The 23,936-nt window shown below is 32.2% G+C and overlaps 1 protein-coding gene across 2 annotated transcripts in view; it reads left to right on the top strand.

The window, feature by feature from the left end:
* The window catches only part of LOC126777864 (forkhead box protein P1), a 78,263-nt gene that overhangs the window by 33,315 nt on the left and 21,012 nt on the right, over nt 1-23,936 (top strand). For both annotated transcript variants that reach the window (XM_050501113.1, XM_050501112.1), the window contains exon 3: nt 2,804-2,830. In XM_050501113.1, the coding sequence (XP_050357070.1) occupies nt 2,804-2,830 (27 nt within the window). The remainder of the gene's footprint in view (nt 1-2,803; nt 2,831-23,936) is intronic.

Genomic DNA, 23,936 nt, shown 5'->3' with positions numbered 1-23,936 from the left:
TTGTTTTTTTTTTCTTTAATACGCCAATACGTAAATTACACATCTCATAGTATCAACTTAAGCTAATAAATGAAAACGGTTGGGTTATCGAAATCATAATTAAAAAACATAAACATTCCATTTGTTTTTAAAATCTATGTAAAATATTTTACAAATATCAATTTGATCATAACGTAAACTTGGTAAGCGAGATGAATTGTGAAACTAAACAATTTTTTCGTGGGTTCGATTGTTTTATAAAACAAGAAAAATCGTTTCGAAAACAAAAACGTTTCGTTCGTTATCGATTTTGTGGATGAAAATAAATCGGAGTTAACATTAAAAATATCTTTAAATAAACATAATATATAAGATTAGCAAGACTCGTGATTTTATTTGTTTTTACTTTGATTATATCAATGCATTAACGTTTTCATTGTTCAGAAATTTACTTGGTGGTGGGTTTTTGTCAAGCCCGTCTGGAGTGACCAGATATTCTACCGCAAAACAGCATTACTTAATATTGTCGTGTTCCGATTTGAAGGGTGAATGAATTGTAATTACATGTACGAGGGACATAACATCTTAGTTCACATAATTGGTAATGCAAAGAATGGTTTATATTTCTTACAATGCCAATGTTTATGGGCGGTGGTGACCACTTACCATAGCAGCCCATTCTCCAGTCTCACCTTGGTGGTAGTTACCAGCTGGTCACTACAACCAAGAGAAAGTATTTATGATTTAAATAAATATTGGCTGAAAGTAATATTTAAGTAAGACATTTCACAATCTATGTTATTATAAAGTAACCAAAAGTAAAAATTTAGTATAAGGTCCTTACAATTATCTGGTAACATGTGTAATAATTGTCCCGGCCGTCGGTTAAACAGTATAGCAGTGCTGACGTGCTGCAGCGCCATCTAGTTACGCGTAAGCGACCTTCTTGATGAAATAATACAGATACGATTATTTGCGAACTTTCGTTGAAATCGGTCAAATTGTGTGGAAGCCTACTACAAACATATATATAAACATCCATATTATACACACATACGAATAAATGTAAATAAATTTAACGTCACTTATCTATATTACGCGAATCGGTATAAAGCTTCTGAATATCTATCTACAAATAGCGATAAGAAGTTTGTTTACAGAAATAAAACGATAATATATTGAAATAATAACAATGCTATACAAATAAAACTTTATTACTTTCCTGATATTAACGAATTATTAGAGTTGAATATTGGTCTTTAGACTCGTTTATATCGTAATTTAATTTTAATATCCTGGGACATTATTCACACACGGCCATCTGATCCCAAACTAAGTAGACCTCGTACTCGATTATACGTTTTCTATTGAAAATACATACTTATATAGATAATTACACCCAGAACAAACAGACATGCGCACAAATGTCTGTCTTGGGTGCGAATCGAACCCACAACCTTCGGCGTGATAAGATCTACCAACCTCGCCAACCTGCCCAGTTATGTTATACATACTCGTATAACTCTATTGGTTCATCATAAAAATTGATGGTTATTACTCACACAAATAAAAAACCAAATAACACAATTGAACACATTCAACAAATCACAACTCGCGTCAATAATGAATTAATTACTTTACCTTTTTATCCACGGACAAGATGGCGGTTTTATTTTAGCGCGCGTTTTTTTTTTAACAACGCTGCTGGATCAAGCTCCTAACTAAATATATTATTTTCATTCATACAAAATTTTTCAAGACAATCATTTAGTTTAAAATTTATCACCAATACATGTTATTCTTATTATTAAATATATATATTTAATATATTCTTATTATTAAATAACTCTATAATATATTGTTTTGATTATATGTTGTAACGAAGGATCTCTACTATTACGAGACCTAACACAGGCAACTATTAAAATAAGTGAGTTTCATAAATAATAATTATATAATTAAAATGTTCTCATAGCTAATTATAAAAATCTAAGTACAAACAAAACCAAAATATAATTGCAAATGAGGCCAGCATAAGAAGCCGTGAACTTACTTCCTTGACCGGAGTTGCGCGCGCGCTGATAATTTTTTTTTTTCGTTCATTCGATTTAATTTATATCGCTATCATTGCATCAAAATATACTTTTATTTTTTTTCTGAAGTAATTTACATAATCAATCGCTATTGTTGCTTAAGCTCAGTTGCTATTTTATACTGATTATAAAAGATGTGTAAGTGCTTGGCGGAGAAGGAAAACATCGCGAGGAAATGTATGTGTGTTAAAATCTGCCACATGTAACTAAGTTGAATTGGAAGCGTGGAGGAATAAGCTAAAGATCTTGTCTACAAATGTGGCCTGAGCCAATCAGTGGTATATTTACAGGTGGTATGTTACTTTTGGACATTGAGGACATAAAAATTAACAAAACAAAATCAAAACTGCTTAAATCATGGCGCGGAATGTAGCAATCAAGCAGAATTTTTTTTCGAATCGGAAAATAATACCACTCACCAATAAGCGGAGGCAACAAGACGGACTCATATGATTTTTTTTCTGCACTATTACACCAAGCTTACATAGTTTATAAGGCTGCAGATCCTAAAAGTAAGGCCCGCGTGTGGCCTAAAAAAAATTTCTATCGAAAAAGGCTGGAGTTTTCGCGTTGGGAGTGTACATAAACTCACGAACAGAAAACACGTAAAACCATGGTCCTATTGAACTCATTCGTCGTGTCGGATTTACCGTGATCATTCACAATTTAGGATTTATTTTTATATACTGTTATTTGTATATAGAATTTATAGTTTTTTTTTCTTTTTGCAGAGACCAATGGTGCAACTACCAGTCCTGGTAAGTAAACATTATTGATAAAATTATGTGTGTCTTACACGCATTTGAATTATCACGTTACGTTTTAATTTCATTTAATTTAAATTAAATATAAAAGCTATCAGTTCGAAATGTAGAATAAACCTCAGTAAAGTTTACAAAATCCCTTGTAGTTACTCTTCCGCGGATAAAATTACATATTAATTAAATACAAATTAATAATTATGGTAATAGCGTAATGGTTAACGGCCGTCAAGAAATATAAAAAGTTGCAGGTTCGATCCTGACAGCTTGGACTATTGTTGTCTCTCTTGTATGTAATGTACATTACTAATTTTTTAAAGACTTAAAATATATATATTATATATATCTTGGTAATCAATGAATACTAACTATTATTCATATAACAGTAACAGCCTGTTAATGTCCCACTGCTGGGCTAAGGCTTCTCCCTTTTTGAGGAGAAGGTTTGGAGCTTATTCCACCACGCTGCTCCAATGCGGGTTGGTAGAATTATTTATATAATGGCAATAAATACTTCCTTTGGTCTTGGTAAGCTGCACGGTTGCAAACAATAAAGTTCTGAATTTTAATTCTGGACCAGTCCAATTTTAAGTTAGTTATGTAAAGGTAAGTCTATAAAAATAATAATCATTAAATAGCTTTTTCTTATACAACCTAAAAAAGTACTCGGCTAAAGGCTCTTTGATTTTCGATCATATTAATTTAGGCCAAGAGTTGCCTTACTGCTCTTCGTAGATTTCGTAGAGGCGCACTCTACGCGGGGAATACCCGATTCAAAACATTATATTTTATAATAATAATTAATATTAACAAAAAGCTGACTTACTATAATTTAATTTGTTTTTTTTTTTCGTCGGAAACAAGAAAAATAAATAACAGATTTATAATTGAAAACAATTAATATTAAAAAGCTTCTCCTGTACAAAAATAACCCGAGCGTTTGAAACACAAGATAAACGTTAGTTTAGTACAAAGTAGTAAAATATACAGCGAGTGCAGCTCATGCACGTGATAGATTACAGTGGTGAAGCAGATTGGCTTCAGAATCGTTGCAATCAGACGTTACATATATACGTTGCACTTATATTCTAACCCAAACGTACGCTTATCGGATCTTAAAATTTAACATAAAAATTAAATCAAATCTATTTATTAATAATAATAATAAATAAATGTTAAATTGGAGGGTTTTAATAGCTACGATTCAGTATAAAACTATTACGATATTGTAGCTAATATCGTATATATGTATTTTTTATGATATGTATAAATTGTTCAAAATAAATAAATAATAAAAATCATATTTATGTAGCAACTAACTATGCACAATATTCTTTGGATAGTTATGATCTACTTTTAAAAGAAGAGTGTAAGTGTAGCAATTTGCACTTTAAAATAATAGACATGAAGTACATTTTAAATTAACATGTAAATCTTATACTTTAAAAATGTTAATAGAGAGATAATACCTCTAAAACAAATAAGGGACGTTAGGGCTTAATGGCAAAGATGTTGCGTAAATATTGATTTAAATGGAGAGTTATAGAAATGTACTTCAAAAGGGAAAGTATTATAAATCTAGGGTTTAAGATAAAATGTTATTTAGTTACTTAGCCGACTTTGGATAGGAGATGGTTACCAGTAATATTTGTGTGTGTGTTAATTACTTGATAACTTTTTTAATGAACGCTTTAATATTTATTATTTACGTTAAATAATATACGTTATGGCCCCCTTTGATAATACCAGATTTCATCGGTTTGGTCTAGTATGGAAAAAAGACAGAAATGGACTGAGACAATATTCTATATTCTTTTTTAAATCAGATATAGGAAACCCCAAAAATACAATTTAAAAGGATTAAGTATCTGTGTTGCCATTATGTCAGTCATTTTAGTTCACAATATTTCACTTCTGGTAAAAATAATACTCCTATTTGAAAATTATTTAAATATTTAAAAATAAATGTAGTCCGGCTATATATCTGGTTGTATAGGTCAGGTGAGTAGGATTGTTTGTACGATGGCAACTCTTTCCTTATCTTTATTAAGTCAATAAAACGTTCGAGATTTTATTACAAGCACTAAATCTAATGGGCTGTCAAAACTGCCGTGACAAAGCAGTTTTTTTTACGATCTAAAGAAGACAAACTATACTTTATATGTAACTTGGTTTATGAGATTAATGTGTGTTCTACCGGTTCTTTCGCATGGAGTGCTTTCAGGAATTGTTTGATTTGATGCCCACACCACATTTCCTCTTTAACACTATATGTCACCGATGACAATAAAGACTTCATCCATATTACCTGAAACCTATTTCATCCCGCACGGTGCGTTCCAGATTGCTTATTGAATGGTCTCCCCTCCTTATGGTTACATCAGTAATATAATATGTCCTTTTTTTGACTACCGTGGCTAGATATAAGGCCGCTTTTAATTCAATTACCAGGTTGGGCCAGTAAAAAGTTGTTGGGTTTTCAGAAAATTCTCAGTAGCAGCCCGGGTTCTGGAAGTTGGAAGTGTGTACACTCCTGTGCCTCGGAAAGCACATAAAACCGTTGGTCCTGCGCCTAAACTCTTTCCGGTCGTGTCGGATTGCCGTCCGGATCGGATTATGAGAGCTAGAGAAGAGAGAGTTTTACTGTGTTTGCGCACATACTTGTGCACTATAATATGTCCTGTGCAGTTGGCTAATCTCTCTTGAGATTGGCCGCCGTGGCCGAAATCGGTCTGGAGGACCTTATGTCTTTTTTAGAGAGGCTTAAGAAGAGTAGTTTCCGAATGGCAGCGGCTTGGCTGTGCCTTTTCCATTATTGATTTTCATGGGTGACGATGAACACTTACCATCATGCGGTCGAATTGCTCGTCTGCTTCGAAAAGCAATACAAAATTTTAATGATAATCACTTTTTACATAATTTTGAAAGTGCTCGTTTTCCTTATTTCTTTTTCTGTCTGTGTGTTACGCTTTCACGTAAACCACTGAATTGATTTTGATGAAATTTGGTATGAAGCATGCTTGAATTCCAAGGAAAGACATAGGCTACTATTTTACCAGAAACCTGCCCCCTTCCCCAAGCACGCTGTTAAAAAAGCGGGGAAAACTGGTTTCTTATAAATCGTGTTCGATTATCATAGCATATTACATGTAGAGCAACTGCCCACAGTTCACATAGAGTGTCTTCCTGATTCCGTTTTCATATACTCATATAGCTAGAATTTTTCATACTTAAGCAGGTTTAATTGTTATTTTAATCAAATTATTCAATGATTCATTAGCAATGATGAGGTGCCCTAGCGTCGACTTGTAGAACTAGCGTCTGACATGTAACTGACATCGGACATATATAAGTAACAACAATAGCGACGTTTGTATATCCATTTACGGACTTAAAGACGTTGCTTAGCGGTAATAGTTAAACAATGTTGTCTTCTTCTTTCCAATGTCAAATCAATAATAACAGAAAGAGAAATCAGTGCTTAACTAAAGAGGCATATAAAATTTATAAAAGTCATATAACAACATTTTTTAAAGTCTTCCTCAAAACTAAATTGTATTGAGCGTTGGAAATAAATTTTCACCTTGGAAACCAACTCCTCGCTCCACCAACCAACCAACTCGCAAAAATACAGACTGCTTCTAAGCATAATAATTAAATTATTATTAATGTTTCATTAAATATATAAAACATTAAACTCTCTTTGTTAATTACACAGCTAGGCGAATGAAACTGTAGATTAGTTCTGAAAACAGCCGCTAGGGGCAATTACTTAACACCAATCAATAATCATTGCGGAATACAACACTTAAATAAGCTCACATCCATAGCGATAAGGAGAGTAGTGCAAGTATGTCTGGATGCAATATTATTAGTTTACCAAGAGGTCATTAAATTCTATATAAAAATAAACATTATGATGATTTACTATTGATCTATGATCAACTATATTTTATGTATTATTTTGTTTTGGTGGTAGGACTATGAGCAAACCTCTAGGTAGGTACCATTTCTTATCACGTATTCTACCACCAAACAGCAATATTTAGTACTGTTATATTCCGGTTTGAGGAATGAGTGAGCCAGCGTAACGTAAAAGGCTCAAGGTTCGCATCGACGAATTAAGTGTTATTTCTCACAACAGTGGTATTGTAAGAAGCTATCTGTGGTGACCATTTACCATCAGAAGGATTTATTTGCCTATCTATTACAAACAAAATAAGAAAATGGTTTCTATCTGAATTGATTTTGATGAAATTTGGTATGAAGCATGCTAGAATGCCAAAAAAGACATAGGCCATTACCAAAAACCTGCCCCCTTCCAGCGGTTGAAATCGCGGGAAAAAACTGAAATTTAATTAAATTTATCATAAGGCTACTTAGTATTAAATTCAATTAATTTTACTACAAAATGAGCTGTAAGTTTTCATAAAAATATTCTTATGTCCTGATTTACAAAGATTTTTAATTGTTCCTAAAAAAACATTACTAAAATTTTATTTACGACGAATAAACTTATATTCTAAATTTAAATATATCTGTCAAGTTATATGTTCGTAGCATAAGTTATGCAAGGCATAATAAAGCAGGCGAAACGTAGTACATTTTCCAGACATAAACCTAGTACAGAGCTAGACCTAGCTATAACTTGGTACAGCTGCAAATTGCGAGTCTCAGCTTTTATTGTTCCTCGCAGCTGAAACGATTGCTTGCCGCCATTAATGAATATAGTCTAGGAGGTGATTGTCAAATGTTATTAATAAATTGTATGAGTTTTTTTTTTTTTTAATATTTCAATTGTAAATTGTATAAGCGTAATTACAAAATCTATATTTATCATTTTTTATGTTACAAGTCTTTTTGGTTTTGTCGTCTTAGTTCATAATTCGTTTTTATTTTGATGAGGAAAATTAAGTACGATTACTTAATTTTCCTCATCCACCGATGGTGGTAAGTGGTCACCATCGCACATTAACATTACCATTGCGAGTTCCATCTTTTATACGATGCGCTAAGAAAAATGAGATCTAGATAAAGGTACTCGTAGCTGTAATAATACTGGCTCACTCATACTTTATACCGACACATAAATACAGAGTATTGATATTTAGGGGTAGACTAATTAAGTACCCACCACTTCAGAAAATATAAGTGTACTTCGCATTTCGTATTTAAATAAAATATTAATTATGAAACAGCACATTTATTTTTGTATTGTATTGTAACAGGCTGTGAATATCCCACTGCTGGGCTAAGGCCTCCTCTCCTTTTTTTAGAAGGTTTGGAGCTTATTCCACAACGCTGCTCCAAACCGGGCTAGTGGTATTAAATATTATATTTTATTAAGAAAAAAAAAACCTATAAAAATTATAATAATGGCTTAAAAAACTATTTGAAATATGAATTATAATTTATCACCTCATAAGGTATTTTTAACATTATATAGTCATTGGAAAACAGTTTGTCTAATATATTATACAGCATTACATGAATGCTGTATAAAATTGTTTTAATTCCGTTGTTTATAAAATAAAATATATTCATATATAAAATATAATATATAAGTAAATTGCGTCAATTATTTAATTATAGAATCGTTTTTTTTTTAAATATACAGTTCAAAAACAGATAAAATAGAATAAAAATAACCAAAGTTTCAAACTGTTAAATCAAATGACGAAAAAGAAAAACCTATATAAAAATTTATATTAAAAAAAAAACCACATCAAAGCACAGATAGAATATTCGAGAGCGTCACAAATACTAATTTAATATTGTATATATATACATAATAATAAATTTTCAGTAGTGGAGTGTGGGCGGTCGCTTTATAGCGAGACTGGGCGTCACTGTTCAGTGGGCGTGGTCGCGGAATCCCGCTTATAAGCTACAGATCTGCCTCCTAAACCTCTGGCTCATAGTTCACTCCTAATTAATGTTTTTTTACTGTTTAAACTTGAACGCTTTTATATTTTTTTGTGTTAGTTACACTGAGGAAATTATTAAGAGGTATTTTTTAAGGAAAAGCGATTGTTTCAGATGGTTTTTTTATTAATAACCGTTCGTAAGAGTTGTCTATGATTATTCTATTTAAAATTATTGTATTGACTTATATTTAAATCTTTAACATAATTCTTAGTAGGTATAAGAGAGTTTGTTGAATCAAGTGAAACTTAACGTAGTCCAATAACATTTGGCATCGAGGTATTGCTTTTCAAATTTATTCATAAATAAATCATGACTATGATTTTATTTATGCTAACAACTAATTAAAAATTATTAATTATAAACAGCTCTGTGATCGAAATTTTACCACAATCATAGTTGAAAATTTATGGGAAAGCATTTATTAATTTGCCAGTATCGAAAAAAATTCTATTCGAATTCAAAAAAAAAAAATCGATTGACATTCACAAAAGAAAAATATACTGAACTATTTTATCTTTGCCTACTTCTACATAAATATAAAAAAAAAAACATTCCTAATTTTAAATTTGTTCAATGTAATAAAAAAGGAATTGATACTTGACATAACTGACAAAGAACCCAGCTCGACTTTAAGAAGTGAAGCAAACACTTACGAACAACGCCCTTACATTTTTTACGTATAACCCCAAACGCGAGGAGATAATTCATCAAGTCTAGACACTAGTGTCAGTAGATCGAGGTTCTAAATTCAAATTCTTCCGGATGAGAGCCGGCGACGCAATCGATAGCTTCTAAATCATCGCCCAATAAAAATGTCAATGGCCTATCCAAGCTGACCTTGCATCACACCGTACAGTTATAATTAACCATTTTTTTAAATTAGAACGTAGCCTTAAATATATTCTTATAAGTGCTTCTGAGCCTTTCTATATGTTTATAAAGGCTTAACCGAAATGTCGAGCAAAATAAAGAAGATATGAGACTTTCTGTATTTATATTGGTATAGTTGCATCTTTTTGGTCAATTGATACGTAGAATTTGTAAAATGCTCCTATAAGCTCAATCCAGCGTATTTTGAATAAAGAGGAGGCAGCTTAACTGATTGTGTTGATTTTTTTTGTCTTATCATCAATTCCTACCATGGATTTACATAATAATAATGGTTAGTTCTCTTGTTCCCATGATTATATTGGCAATAATTCAAATAAATAAATTTATTTATTATACTTATATTCTTTACTTTTTTTTTATATATTCGCCGGGAGGGCAAATGACTCTACTCCACCTGATGGTAAGTGGTAGTAGAGTCCAAACGCAATGACGGCCAGTACAGACGGGAAAAACGTTCTGCACTAGCCGCCTTCGCCTTGCCGGCCCGCAAGATGCCTTCACGCCTCGTTTGAAGGAACCCGGGTTGTAAAGGAACACGTGAGCTGGTAAGGAATTCCATTTTTTGGAAGTGCGACAAAGAAAGGAGTTGCCAAATTTCTTTAATCGCGATGGAATTGATGTCACAGTTAGGCGGTGACATCGAGAACCAGCTCGCGTGGACTTAAGAAGGAAGGGAGAAGCAGGAATTAGAGAGAATAATTCCTCAGAGCACTCGCCGTGATACGATTTATTGATGATCTTTTTACTGTGATCGTTTAATAATACATTAAAATGTAATTATGTGTTTGGAAGTTTAAAAATGCACATTAAACCATTGGTCTTGCGCATGAACTATTTTCGGCCATCCCATCGGATTATGAGAGTGAGAGAATAGAGAGTGTACATGTGTTGAGCACACACTTATGCACAATATTAAGACATATCGCAGTTGGATAGTCTCCCTTAAGATTGGCTGCTGTGGCCGAAATCGGTCAAGAGAACATCATCATAATTTTGTTCGTAATTATTATTTCGAAAGTATTCATTGATTTGTATCTTGTGTGGTTAAAGTGATTGCAATATTCATCATCAACGTTTTCAGGACCATTGTTGGCAGATAGATTTACTATAAATAGTCTAATTATAAAGTCGTTTAAACCTTTCTTTGTAATGCATAGAATATTTTTTTACGATGACTTTACACTTCAGTATCAGTACTGGTGGAAGAGCTTTCCGCAAGCTCGTCTGGGTAGGTACCACTCACTCATCAGATATTCTACCGCAAAACAGCAGTATTTGGTATGGTTGTGTTCCGGTTTGAAGGGTAAGTGAGCCAGTGTATACAGGCACAAGGGACATAACATCTTAGTTCCCAAGGTTGGTGGCGCATCTGTAACATAAGCGATGGTTAGGGTGTCACCAGCTTGCATGGTAGTACGGTAGTAGTAGGGTTGCCATGGTTATAATATGTCCATTAGCACCGCATTGCTCATGTCAGGTTATCAAGATATAGACCATATTACTTTAAAGTAATTGCGATAAAACTCTTATAAGCATAAATAATCGTAACATTATTATTATATTAAGTAACAATTTGAAGAACGGTGTAAATTGTGCCAAGCGCATGCGTGCTAAGCTCGTATTGGATAATAATTGAAATAAATCCTTTGCACACTCCCTAAGGGCTTGTTAAACTAATATTTTATATCATATCTATTCTTTAAAGGAATTTCTTCACCATATAATATATTATTTTTAATTTTAACCCTTATAATTTGTAATTTATAATTACAATTACATTCGAAATTCAAATGCCGAAAATTTTCCACACAGCGACGAAAATTCAAAATGGCAGCGTTTCCGTTACAGCCAGGAGCTGCGTCGGTGTTGCGCCAAAAAATAAATATTTTGCATCGTCAATAACATTTTGCTCTCTTCGGACCCGCGCATGCGTACAAGCGAACGACCGCGGCCCCTGTCAGAAATATGCAAATTAATCTATAAAAAAGCGATTTAGGATATCCAGTACAACATTTCTAGTTTGTGTAATAAATCTAGACGGAATCGTTTAATTTTCGTCTAAATACACGTTGTTTTAGGACACGTGAGCTAGTCACGGCGGTGTCGTTTCGTCCCTGTCTGCTTGTACCGCGCATGCTCAGTTGTAATGTTTATATTATTTGTATTTGAGCTGTGTATCACGTAAACTATAACTACCACAGCCATAGCGCCAATACTGAGGGCCAGTGCCCGCCCCTCCCCGCTTCGGTAGTTAAATATTTCTTGCTTATTTCGACCTAGCATTGTTGTTGCCGCCGCGTCGAAGGCTGTTGTGTATTGTTTAGAGGCGCGTTGCCCGAACAAATATATTATATTAACGTTACAATTATAGCGTACGTTGACATTTATTGAAGTGAACGTTTTTTTTTTTTGTATTTTAATATTGTGTATGCATTAAACTGCAGTGTAAATAATTTGCATCGGGAACTGCATTCGTGCAGGAACTTATGAGTGGTAGCTTAAGTCGCTGTTCAGTGTTGGATTTTGTGCTTTTATTTATTGATTTTGTTTTTTTTTTATAATTGTTTTAATTATGTTTCTGGAGTCGTGAGTGGTTTTTTTTGACGTTTTATTTTTGAGCGAGGAGGCTGTATAGCTTTTTCGGATCAGATTAATTTGCGTTATTATTTTTTTGGTTGAATATTCGGTTATTTAATTTAATTTATGTGAGAGGTGATACGGTGTGCATTCGTAAGTAAAGCTAAAATTTAAAATTTCATTTTTTAATAACGTTTCCATATAAAATATACAAAAATAATATATTTTAAATGAATTTAATAAATACTTAAATAATATGAAAAATAAATATTTAGACTAAATAAAAAGATTTATTTCTTAAAAACAATAAAACTGACGAAACAGTTCGAAACGTCGCGTAAAAAGTTTGAATTACCGCGTCGGAACTTATGAGCACGTGGACTGTCGCTCATGTGCACCGCGCGCGCCAATCACGAGCGTCGCTCATAAGCGGGCGTCCAATCGCAACAGCCGCTGAAGAGCGCTGAGTTTGACAGCTGATGAGCAACGAATTTCCCGCCCGCTTTTACGTTTGGTTCTTAAAAAATGTTTTACGAATTTCGAATACAGCTTAAATAGTTATTTAGAATTATTTTAAAATAAAATTTAAAATATGATTTAAGTTATGAAATTCAAATATAGTAGCTTTAATAAAAATATATTTTAGTATAAATTGGGTTGCAATTAATAATAATTATTTTGATAGAAAAAAAAATTACATTATAAAAGTAAAAAAACAATTTACTTATATAATTTTTACGAACAATTAGTTGTGACAAAAATTAGTGACCGTGTTAAAATTTAGACGATAATAACTTACTTTTTTTTAAATCCAACGACGACAAATTTTCCTTGTGACCTATAAAAAAAATCAATAACTACTTAATGAAAAGAATATAAATAAAAATAATTAAGACACCCATTAATAAAAAGCCTTAATAAACATTCACTTAATTGCAAAAAAAAATAAGACAAAACTCGTAATAGCTTTGCGTTGATATTCATCGAAAAAAATCATCCAGAATATATAATGGAGGAATAATATATCAATATAATGATGAAACTAAATAACAGTACAATTTCTGTACTTTTTTTTTAATTTAGGACAGGCAAAGACCACCTTAGGATATGCCACAAATTATTTTATTAGAATATAGCAATAACATATTGATTTATTTATGTGAACGATCAGTCAGGTGTAAAAATATGTACAAGAGATGATAAAAATTTAAATTTAATGATAAATTCTTCGTTAGCTTTATTAGTATTTAGTTAGTATGTAAGTATATTATATATATATAAAAAACTAGCTTACTGTTACGATCTCGTGAAATGGTGGGAAATTATTACATTTCCCATTGAATTGCTATTACGATTCCAGCGGCCATTTTGTTACAGAAAAATAAAAATAGCGGGTTGTGTCATTTAATTATTTATTTGATTAAATTTATAATGAAAAAGAATCATTCAAATAATCATAATAAAGACAGAGGCCTCACCGTCTTGTTTATTTATTACAGATAACTTGATTCCGGATATTACGGTATAATAATCGACTTGATAGGTCTTTGTACTTAGGCTTGTTTAGGTTCAACTGCTAGATAGCTCTGCCTAGCTGTGTTCCGGTTTTTAGGGTTACTGATAGTATAATTACAGTCGATTTGATGGTGTAAGCAACGATTAATATTTTATATATTGTTTATTTTTTAAAGCGCAAAGGGTCCTATTGGCAGTTGACCCATATGTATATCCTTTCTTTATCGATGTTTTAAAAATCCTATCAAAACTTTAAAGTACTAAATCAGAAATTGATTTAGACGAAATTTATTTAAGTAATATAAAATACAATACACTTTATTGCACACCAAGACAGGACAATTATTACAATGAAACATTTAATATTACATTAACAATGTAAGTATACAATCTAAACCCATTGTCCCTAAGGTAGTAAAAACTTTTTATTCGACAGTGCTCTCCTAAAGACAGAAGACATTTCAAGAACTTAATACATATCAATCGAGATTATATTTAATAATTGTTTCTTTATTAAATATTTTTTATATGACTATTTACATTCAAGTCTTAAATATATACAAATAGAAATAAAAAAAAGCTATTGCACTCGTGGCCGTAGTGGCAAGAATGCTAGCAGCACTTCCCCTTTGAATCGCAATTCCGATTCTCTGGGCGAAAAATGAACCAGTCTTCCTGTCCAGTAGAGGCAACAAGACGGTGTGTTATTTTTTTATGAATAAGTATATAATATGTTAATGAAAAAAGAAAAACAGTTAAAATTCTCTATAATAAATAATGTAAGTAAATTTTTATTAGTCAATTTGTCTCAAATTAAAAAATTAAATTGATATTAGATTGAATTGGTGTTTATCAAAGGCTATAAAAAAAAAAAAAAAAAAACAAAAAAAGAACACAAATTAAATACAGTACAATTATTCGTAAAGTATACAATAATCTGATTAATATTTTCGACTTCAAAACATTTATTGATAAAAACATTATTGTATTCTTATTTGCATAAACGATTCAATAAATTGTTGTGGTTTCACTTACCCGTTTTGATAAAAATATTGATAAACTATAGATAAAAAATGAACTCGGAGTGTTTGGTATTTACCCAAAGAAGTCTATTATGTACAATATGAATGACTTATTGAAAAAGGGTTTTCAGATTCTTACCCCTAGTGTATAACTTTAAACTACTATCATTGTAAAAAAATAACTTATTCTAGTACTTCATTATAAGTCAAATTATAAAACACATGTGTTAAAAAAAATTATAATTTTTGTAATGTGCCCCATGTACATTTTATGACAGATAATTAAATAAACACAAAAACCACATACAAAATTAAAATACGAATTCAATATTTCATAAATATATCGAATTTAAATCTCGAATCATTACGTTCAAATATTTTTTTTAAATGTAGTTCGGTGTTATTATTGTAGTTTTTTTTTCCGGTTTAACTACGTGACCTAAAGAGGAATAAAATTTATTCTCGATGTGTTTCATTATAACTATGATGAGTTTTCCGACGTAACTGTTCTTTGAAGATAGGAACCGTAAGCTGAATTACTCAAGCCTAACGAATTAATTTATAAAAAAAAATTAAATATATTTCAATTGAATTAAAAATTCGATCATCACTAAAAATCTATGTTGACAGTAATTTGACTTTGTTGGAAGAAAATCGTCTGTCTTATTAATATCTAAGCAATTCGTCTCGACATAGTATGAACAAAATTAAGGTTTTACACGATTAAGTACAGCCTAAAATTATATCAGTAATAAAAGTTGTTCCATTATTTTATATTTCAGATTGGTCACAAGTTTTTTTATAATATTACCCCTTGACCTAAAAATCTCGTAAAGCAATAAGTCGTAATTTTTTTATGTGCGAATTGATCGCACTAACTATATAGGAATAATATATATATAAGAACAACTATGTCCATTCGTTTTGTTGTCATTTACTTGATTACTTAAAACATTATTGCGTAGTTTAGTCCATTGTTATTGTTTCCTTAAACACAAAATTTGATAAAAAACATATATTAGGAAAAACTCTGAAGTCGCGCTTTTATCGATAAATATTTTAGTCTTGATACTTATGTTTTAAAATAAAGTTTCTATTGAAAATTATAATTTTAACGAATAAAACTATAATTTTAATAAATCTATATAAATTTCAATACTATGTATCGAAACAATGTAATAAAATATTTAAGATGATTTTCCATTAATTTGTAATTTTTAATTTAAATTAAATTCAAATTGACAGGATAATATTAACCCAGACCATGAATTACACCTTGATTTTTAAAAACAATAAATAACAGATACAATGAAAAACTCTAGTCTCTTTAATAATAATCAATAGGCTACCGACTGAAAGTAAAAAAAAATCATTACAAAATCATAATAAAATTTGACAATTAACAAGATTAAATTAAAGATTTTAAAGTTACCAGTTCGAATGTTCAAATAAGAAACGAAAAGAAACTCAGTTACATTTTAAATATATTACTAAGCAATGTGAATAATATTTCCCGTTATTCGTTTCTCGTGATATTAAGGACAGAGGCGTCACTTTTCAGCGGGTAGGCGTGACGCTGAAAAGGGACGCCCCGTTTGCCGCTTAAAAGAGGGCGGGCGGGCGCTTTTGAGAGGCTCTTGCTACATTACAGCTTTTATGTACTCAAATTAGGTTAACTGAAATAAATACTCCTTATACTGTATGTGTTTTAGTAATTATATAGTCGCTATATAAATGTACGATGAAGTGAACACTTAAAATCCGCGTAATTTATCCGATATATTGTTTCAATATATATTCATTATATTATATAATAATATTTATATAACAAATGTGTGTAATAATTAGAATATTATATCAATAATTGTAGATCGCGTCCATTTATTTCTGATTAGCATTTAGGTTAGGTCAGGTAGTAGTAGGTACGCGTTTTGTACCAACTATTTGGCCAAAACAAAAGTTACAATTATTTTGTAGTTGATAACTACAATATAATTTAAAAAAAATGTCGTAAAATTATAAAATAAAATATAAAACATTAATAATATAAATAAAAAGCACACCTAAGTAAACAAGTAGTACACCTCTCAAAATAAATTATAATAAGTTTTATTTGCACATCCAACACTAAACAGTTGTATTATTTTATTCATTAATAATAATTTACAGATTAATAATTATATTTATGAAAATATAATAGTGTATATTATGGGAATACACATTTATACAATAATAATAAATATAAACAAGTCTATTATGACTGATATCGTTTCAGTCAATTAGACTCATACAGACTCGAGCAAGTGAGCCGTCTTATAAAATTATTAATAACTTTAGAAGTATATAGAAAAAGTTTGCGATGTTGTACGCTGTGAGACAGGTGAGTTATTTTATTATCTTAATTTATTTGTAGTATAATTATTATTGTGTAATAAATGGTAATGCTTTCAATGTAAAAGCGGAGCTTATTCCAACACCCAATGTGGGTGGGTCATTTGCCAGGGTTACTTTAGATGTAGATTATTTCATGATTTTATTATCAACACGAGATAGTTAATTGGTTAATCACATGAAAGCAATTTGTAATAAGATTTGTAAAAGTATCTATAAGCAGATAGCAGCCAGTTTCTAATAAATTAAGGTTCTGCGTTTCCGTATAATTATTTCAGAAATCATCCGACATTTTTTTTCTACATAATTATATATGTATATACATATTGAATGATGTCAGTTTTAAAATAAGATTATAATATTTCAATTTTCATAATTATAAATAAATTAAACGTAACACTTTTTCAACCAACTCGCATTGGAGCAGCGTGGTGGAATAAGCTCCAAACCTTCTCCTCAAAAAGAGGAGAGGAGGCCTTGAGCCCAGCTGTGGGACATTCACAGGCTGTTACGGTTACGGTAACACTTTTTCGTTATGTAAATTTTACTGTGAAGAAAAAAACAATTCCAATTATATCACCAATTAAATACAATGATATTTATATATAGTATATAATACAGTATGTATTTAATAGAGTTATTCTACAACATAGCAATATTTTGCTTTGTTTTGGTTTAATGGGTGAGTCGATGATGTCTTCCGGAGCATTTCAGCTACGACAGCCATTCTCGTGGCCATTTATTGTATTTGTTATTATATCATAATCCACAATTGCGTTGCGCATATTAGATTCCACAGTAGGAACAATACACTCATTAGATATTATACCGCTTAACAGCAATACATAGTATTATTGGGATTCAGTTTGAAGGGTGAGTGAGACAGTGTAACTAGGCACAAGGGACATAACATCTTCTTTCCCAAGGTTTCTGACGCATTGGCGATATGGAATTGTAATAATATTACTTATATCGCCTGTGTCTATGGGCGGTGGTGACCACTGAACATCAGGTAGCCCATTTGCTCTTGTGACTACCTAAAACGTAAAAAATACCGAGCACATGTTAAGCTAAAGCTGCCAGGGTCTTGAGCATAATATCATCGTTTTTATCATGGCTGAAGATTCATGGACAGTGGAAAAAGTAGTATATAAAACACCTCCTCGCAGTTCCAATCTCTATTTTTACTTATTTTTGATATATGAAGTGAGAGAAAAAATGCCGCTGATTTTCTTCTACCGGTTCCTCTCAGGCTTGAGGTATTTCTATCCGAGACGGTGGTAGATATTTAGCAATCAAAAGGCAAGTGTAACGTCCTAGTGAACTTGTTTTTTTTTTTTATAGTAAAGGAAGGCGGACGAGCATATGGGCCACCTGATGGTAAGTGGTCACCAACGCTCTTAGACATTGGCATTGTAAGAAATGTCAACCATCGCTTACATATCCAATGCGCCACCAACCTTGGGAACTAAGATTTTATGTCCCTTGTGCCTGTAATTACACTGGCTCACTCACCCTTCAAACCGGAACACAACAATATCAAGTATTGCTGTTTTGCGGTAGAATATCTGATGAGTGGGTGGTACCTACCCAGACGAGCTTGCACAAAGCCCTACCACCAGTAAATTGCAGGTTCCGAAATTGTACGGGTAATATTTATACAAAGCTACCCCCCTCCCATTTCCTATCTTCAAGTTAAAATTTCTGTAAATCCTTTTTAAAAATAAAACGTTCCAAATATTAGATTTCTAGACGCAATAGTATTGGCTATACTTTGATAGTTAGTCAGGGCTAGACAGGACAGAATATTGTATTATAATAAATATGTTTGACTTTATTGTCGGCACTCGTTAACAGTATCATTAGATTAGATATTTTGTATCAATTGAAAAGTTAATTATATAATTATATAATTCCCTTAAGATAAATTTAAACGTTCAAAGAGTTCAAATATTCTTTCAAATAGATTTTATTTGGCGGACTCAACACATATGAAAAATTACGGTAACGGTAACAGCCTGTAAATGTCCCACTGCTGGGTTAAAGCCTCCTCTCCCTTTTTGAGGAGAAGGGTTGGATTTTATTCCACCACGCTACGCCAATGTGGGTAGGTGGAATGCACATGTGGCAAAATTTCAGAGAAATTAGACATGCAGGTATCCTCACGATGTTTTCCTTCACCGAAAAGCACAAGATGAATTATAATCACAAATTAAGCACATGCAAAACTTCAGTGATGCTTGGCTTTGTACGCACGATCATCGGTTAAGATTCACGCGTTCTTACCACTGGCTCAACTCGGCTGTATATAAAAAAAATATTATAACAAATCAACTTTAGTTTACAGAGCGCGACAAATGTTGTTATTAAGGTACCACCGTCTCATGTTTTTCGTAAAAAAACCATAACAAAACATTGTATTACATACACGAGAGCGATATTACTCACTGCATAAACACACGGACGGTGCTTATCTAAAATGTATATATCTATATGATATTTATATTATAGAGCCCGATGGTTCATATATTTGAACGCGTTAATATCAGAAACTAAAATTTCGATTTCAATAATTAATTTTGAGATAGTTTGTCTGTTGTCTACTGGAGAAGGTTAGTGGCTATAGGACTTAACTATATGATCTTAATGAGGAGAAGTTATAAGCGGGAACCGGTAACACAAACTGCCTAAAGAAAATAAAAAAAAAATTGTTTGCAGTTTTTGTTTTAACTACATAAGTCATAGAACATCTTAGTTCTCGTGGTTGGTGGCGCGTTGGTGATGTAAGAAAGGGTTTATATTTCTAACGGCTTCAATGTCTGTGTGGTGCTTATCAATTACCGCCTACCTAATAGTTGTTTTATATTGTAAAAAAAAGAATTGGTATTTTTATTTAGCAATTTTAATTTTAGATTTTTGCTTAGCGGTGATTTTAATCAGATTTGATACAATGTTAAATCTATATATATATTTATATATATAAAAGAATAACTGATTGACTTACTGGCATATCAATGCTCAGCCCAAACTATTAACACCATGAAAATTACCCGTAAAGTAGTTTTTGTATAAAAATCTTCCATTTTTTAAAGAAATATTTATGTAAATTGGTGTAAAACAATTTTAAAGTATGACGAGCGAAATCGCGGTTAAAGCTAGTCTAAAATAAATAAAAAAAATCCAAGTAGATTATTGTAAAATAACGAAATTAATTGTTTACACTTTCACGCAAACATTTCCGTAAATGAAGCACATTCATTACGTATTATAAAAATTTCTTCTTCGAAACGTAATCACAATAATATCACGTACATGAATTTATTTACAACTACGTGACAGAAAAATAAATACATTTGTAAGCGTTTATAATTGTTTATTAATCTTGTATGAAACGTGCGCGATTCTGTTATCGTGTTGGATAAGTTGTTATTGTTGCAGTTTTATAATAAAAAAACCACTACAATTGTTATTAGGAATATTTTCTTTTAGAACAGGTAGGCGGACGAGCATATGGTCCTGATGGTAAGTCACTAACGTCCATAGACATTGGCATTGTAAGACATGTTCACCTACCTTGGGAACTAAGATATTATGTCCCTTGTGCCTGTAATCACCCTTCATAACGGAACACAATTTTCTGATGAGCGGGCGGTACCTACACAGACGGGCTTGCACAAAGCCCTACCAGTAAATCACTTTCACACAAATGTTCACTTAATGGTATGTCCTCATAACATATTCTTCAGCTGAATAGCAATGCTTAGTGTGGTTTTGTTTCGGCTTGAAAGGTGATTGAATCAAGTAACTAAGCACAATAGACATACCTTAAGTGGTAGCTCATTGAATATAAAGGATGGTTAGTATTTCTTACAGTGCCGATGGCTATGAGCATTGGTGATCAATTACCGATCTGTATGACTTTAAAAAAAAATATTCATATTCTATAGTGTAGGTTCCGTTGAAAATGGCCGTAACCTAAATCCGTAAACTAAATCTATTAGAATGACATCATATAGCTAGACGAATCAGTTTCGTCCACGCTTATAAATGTGAAACAAATTCAGCTAATGAAATGCACATTTTTCCTCTGGAGTTGAACCCGTGAACTATTAAGATTTAAGTTATATCCACACGGAAATATCAGCTTTTGTTAAAAATCACATATACATGTAACTTAAAAACTTACAAAGCGTTTTTTATAGCAACGCTTTTGAATTATGCCTCGTCGACAATTTTGTTGACTACCCTCTGTAAGCAAAAGAAATCGCTTAAATACAGTAAACGGGAATTATATTATAATAAAACGTTTTTGATTAACTGACAGATAGTACACAGCCAAAACTATAATCCATGAAATTAGGAGGCTTCATTTTGTATCGTAGAGTCGCTCTAAAAGTTTTGTTCAATATTTTGATTGTAAGGGATAAGGATTTCATGGTCATGCTCAGATATTCTTTACATACATGTTTTTTAGTCTTTTTTAACGTAGTAGAAACCTTCAGCGCAGGCTTTGGGAAATGGATTCTTACCCACTAAAACCACTGTGATGGCCGTCTTACACAGATCGGAGAGGCTGTGGTATCGTATCGATATAACGCATCGCGGACCCTCCCGTATGTTCTTAGTTTACTAACTTACTGAAAACATACATATTTATTCATCCATTACAATCCCCCTCCTATAGAAGTGCTCTATGGCTACCAGAAAATATATATTCCGAATCAAATATTTCTTTAATAACTTTATACTTGAATGCATCGTTGGTGGTCTAGTGGTCCTTTTTTTTAACGCTGGAAAAACGCGTTACGCGTTTCCCCCACGGGAACAGTGGGGGGTATGTGGGGTTCACCAGTATCCAAGGCGCCGAGTGCGCTCCGAACATCGGAATACCCAATAAAAAACCAGCGGTATATTACGTCCCTTGCGCCTGTTAAACTTACTCATTCACAGTTCAATACAACATCACTAAAAATTGCTGCTTGGCGGTACATTATCTGATGAGTGGATGAAGTGCGTGCTACCTATCTAACCGAGCCGAGATATATAATACACTAAAGTAAAGTACATTACACTTTGACTTAGTATTTTATTTTAATCAAAATTATGTCGTTTAAAAACAACAATATATTATAATACAATAATTATTTAAATAAACTAAATACGTACGATATCAATAAAGATTTAGTTTCATAAATTTCATTCGACTTTCATCATTCTAGTCTCGCATAACATATACGCGCTTATACATCGTTATTATTAAAAATGGTCACATATAATAGTTTACATTGAACACTTGCTAGTCGATGTTTACACAAGACGTCAAAACACTGAGCTCATAGTGCAAACATGTTTATATCGCGCTACCCACTTCAATAACATATTAACTATTTTTTCAAGTTGCTCTTTATTGTAGGGCTGGCATTATATACACCGACATCGGTATTTCTTGATGTGAAACTTTGCATTGCACGTGTAATATTCGACATTCAAGAAAGACGTCAGATATTCAGAGTTATAGAAAAAATAAATGATTTATTTCAATAAATTTAATCTCATATACTCCCACGACAACGTGCTATATATGGATAGCCTAGCCTGCCATCATACTTGAGTACCTTGAGGTAATGTTGGGGCTGGCAACCTGTACGAGGGACGTGACTCGCAACGGAATTGTGGTCCAAAAACATTGCATTCGAGCCTCCGCGAACATGCCAGATCAGATTACTTGTATTATAAAAGCCAAAACATCTTTGGGTCATCTACCATGATATCATACAATGTCGCGGTCCCAACCTGCCCAAAAAATATTCCACTTAGGTAGATTTCTTGATTATTTTTATAACGGAATATTATTGACACAAAGCTTTTATTAATAATATGCATATTATTGACTCAAAACTTACAAAGAGCTGTTTATGAATGATTTCACTAAATATAAGTATAAATTTATTTATTCCGAGTTTGCGGCTATGTCCGTTACGTAATTGGAGAATAAGCATTGAGCGATATCACCTTTCAGCTGGACCAACAAAAACAATTGTAAAAGGTCATCTGTACCTAATATAAATGGGTGACTCAGTGGTCCTTCGGAAAAGATTTACTCTACCTAAACTTTACCATTGTTAACAAATGTTTTGATAACAATCAGTACCTATGGCTCTGTAGCTCAATAGAAATCATCACGAACTCTCCAAGCAGCAATTCAATGCGAACTTGTCTTGTCCGTAGTAACTATAACAACTAGTAAGGTTTCCTATTGAGTATATAGGTGAGTTTGAAATATTATAAATTCAAGATTGTAAAGAAACAGTCTATATATGTCACACAGCAGGGCTAATCTCTTCTTTTAAGAAGAAAGTTTGGAGCTTATTTCACCATGTTCCTCCAATGCGGGATATATGTCAAAATTTCATCATGGTGTTTTCACCGCCAAGCATGAGATGCATTATATACACATTATAACAAATGTAAGTTAGTGATTCTTGCCCGTGTTTGAATCCTCTTCTTAAAATCTTCGGTTGAGATTTACGTGTTCTGTTCTATCTTGAGTGCCTTGTTGGTCTAGTGGCTAGAAGTAAGGCCGCAGACCCGGAGGTTCTAGGTTCAATTCCCAGGTCGGGCCAATAAAAGTTATTGGGTTTTTCTGTCAGAAAATTCTTAATAGGAGCTAAAGTCTGGAAGTTGGAAGTGTGTACACTCTCGTGTCTCAGAAAACACGCAAAGCCGTTGGTCCTACGCCTGAACTCTTTACGATCGCGTCGGATTGCCGTCCCATCGGA

This window comes from Nymphalis io, chromosome 24, assembly GCF_905147045.1.
Source record: "Nymphalis io chromosome 24, ilAglIoxx1.1, whole genome shotgun sequence".
Classification (NCBI taxonomy): domain Eukaryota; kingdom Metazoa; phylum Arthropoda; class Insecta; order Lepidoptera; family Nymphalidae; genus Nymphalis; species Nymphalis io.
Note: the sequence above shows the minus strand (reverse complement) of the source record. Positions and strands in the feature narration are given on the sequence as shown.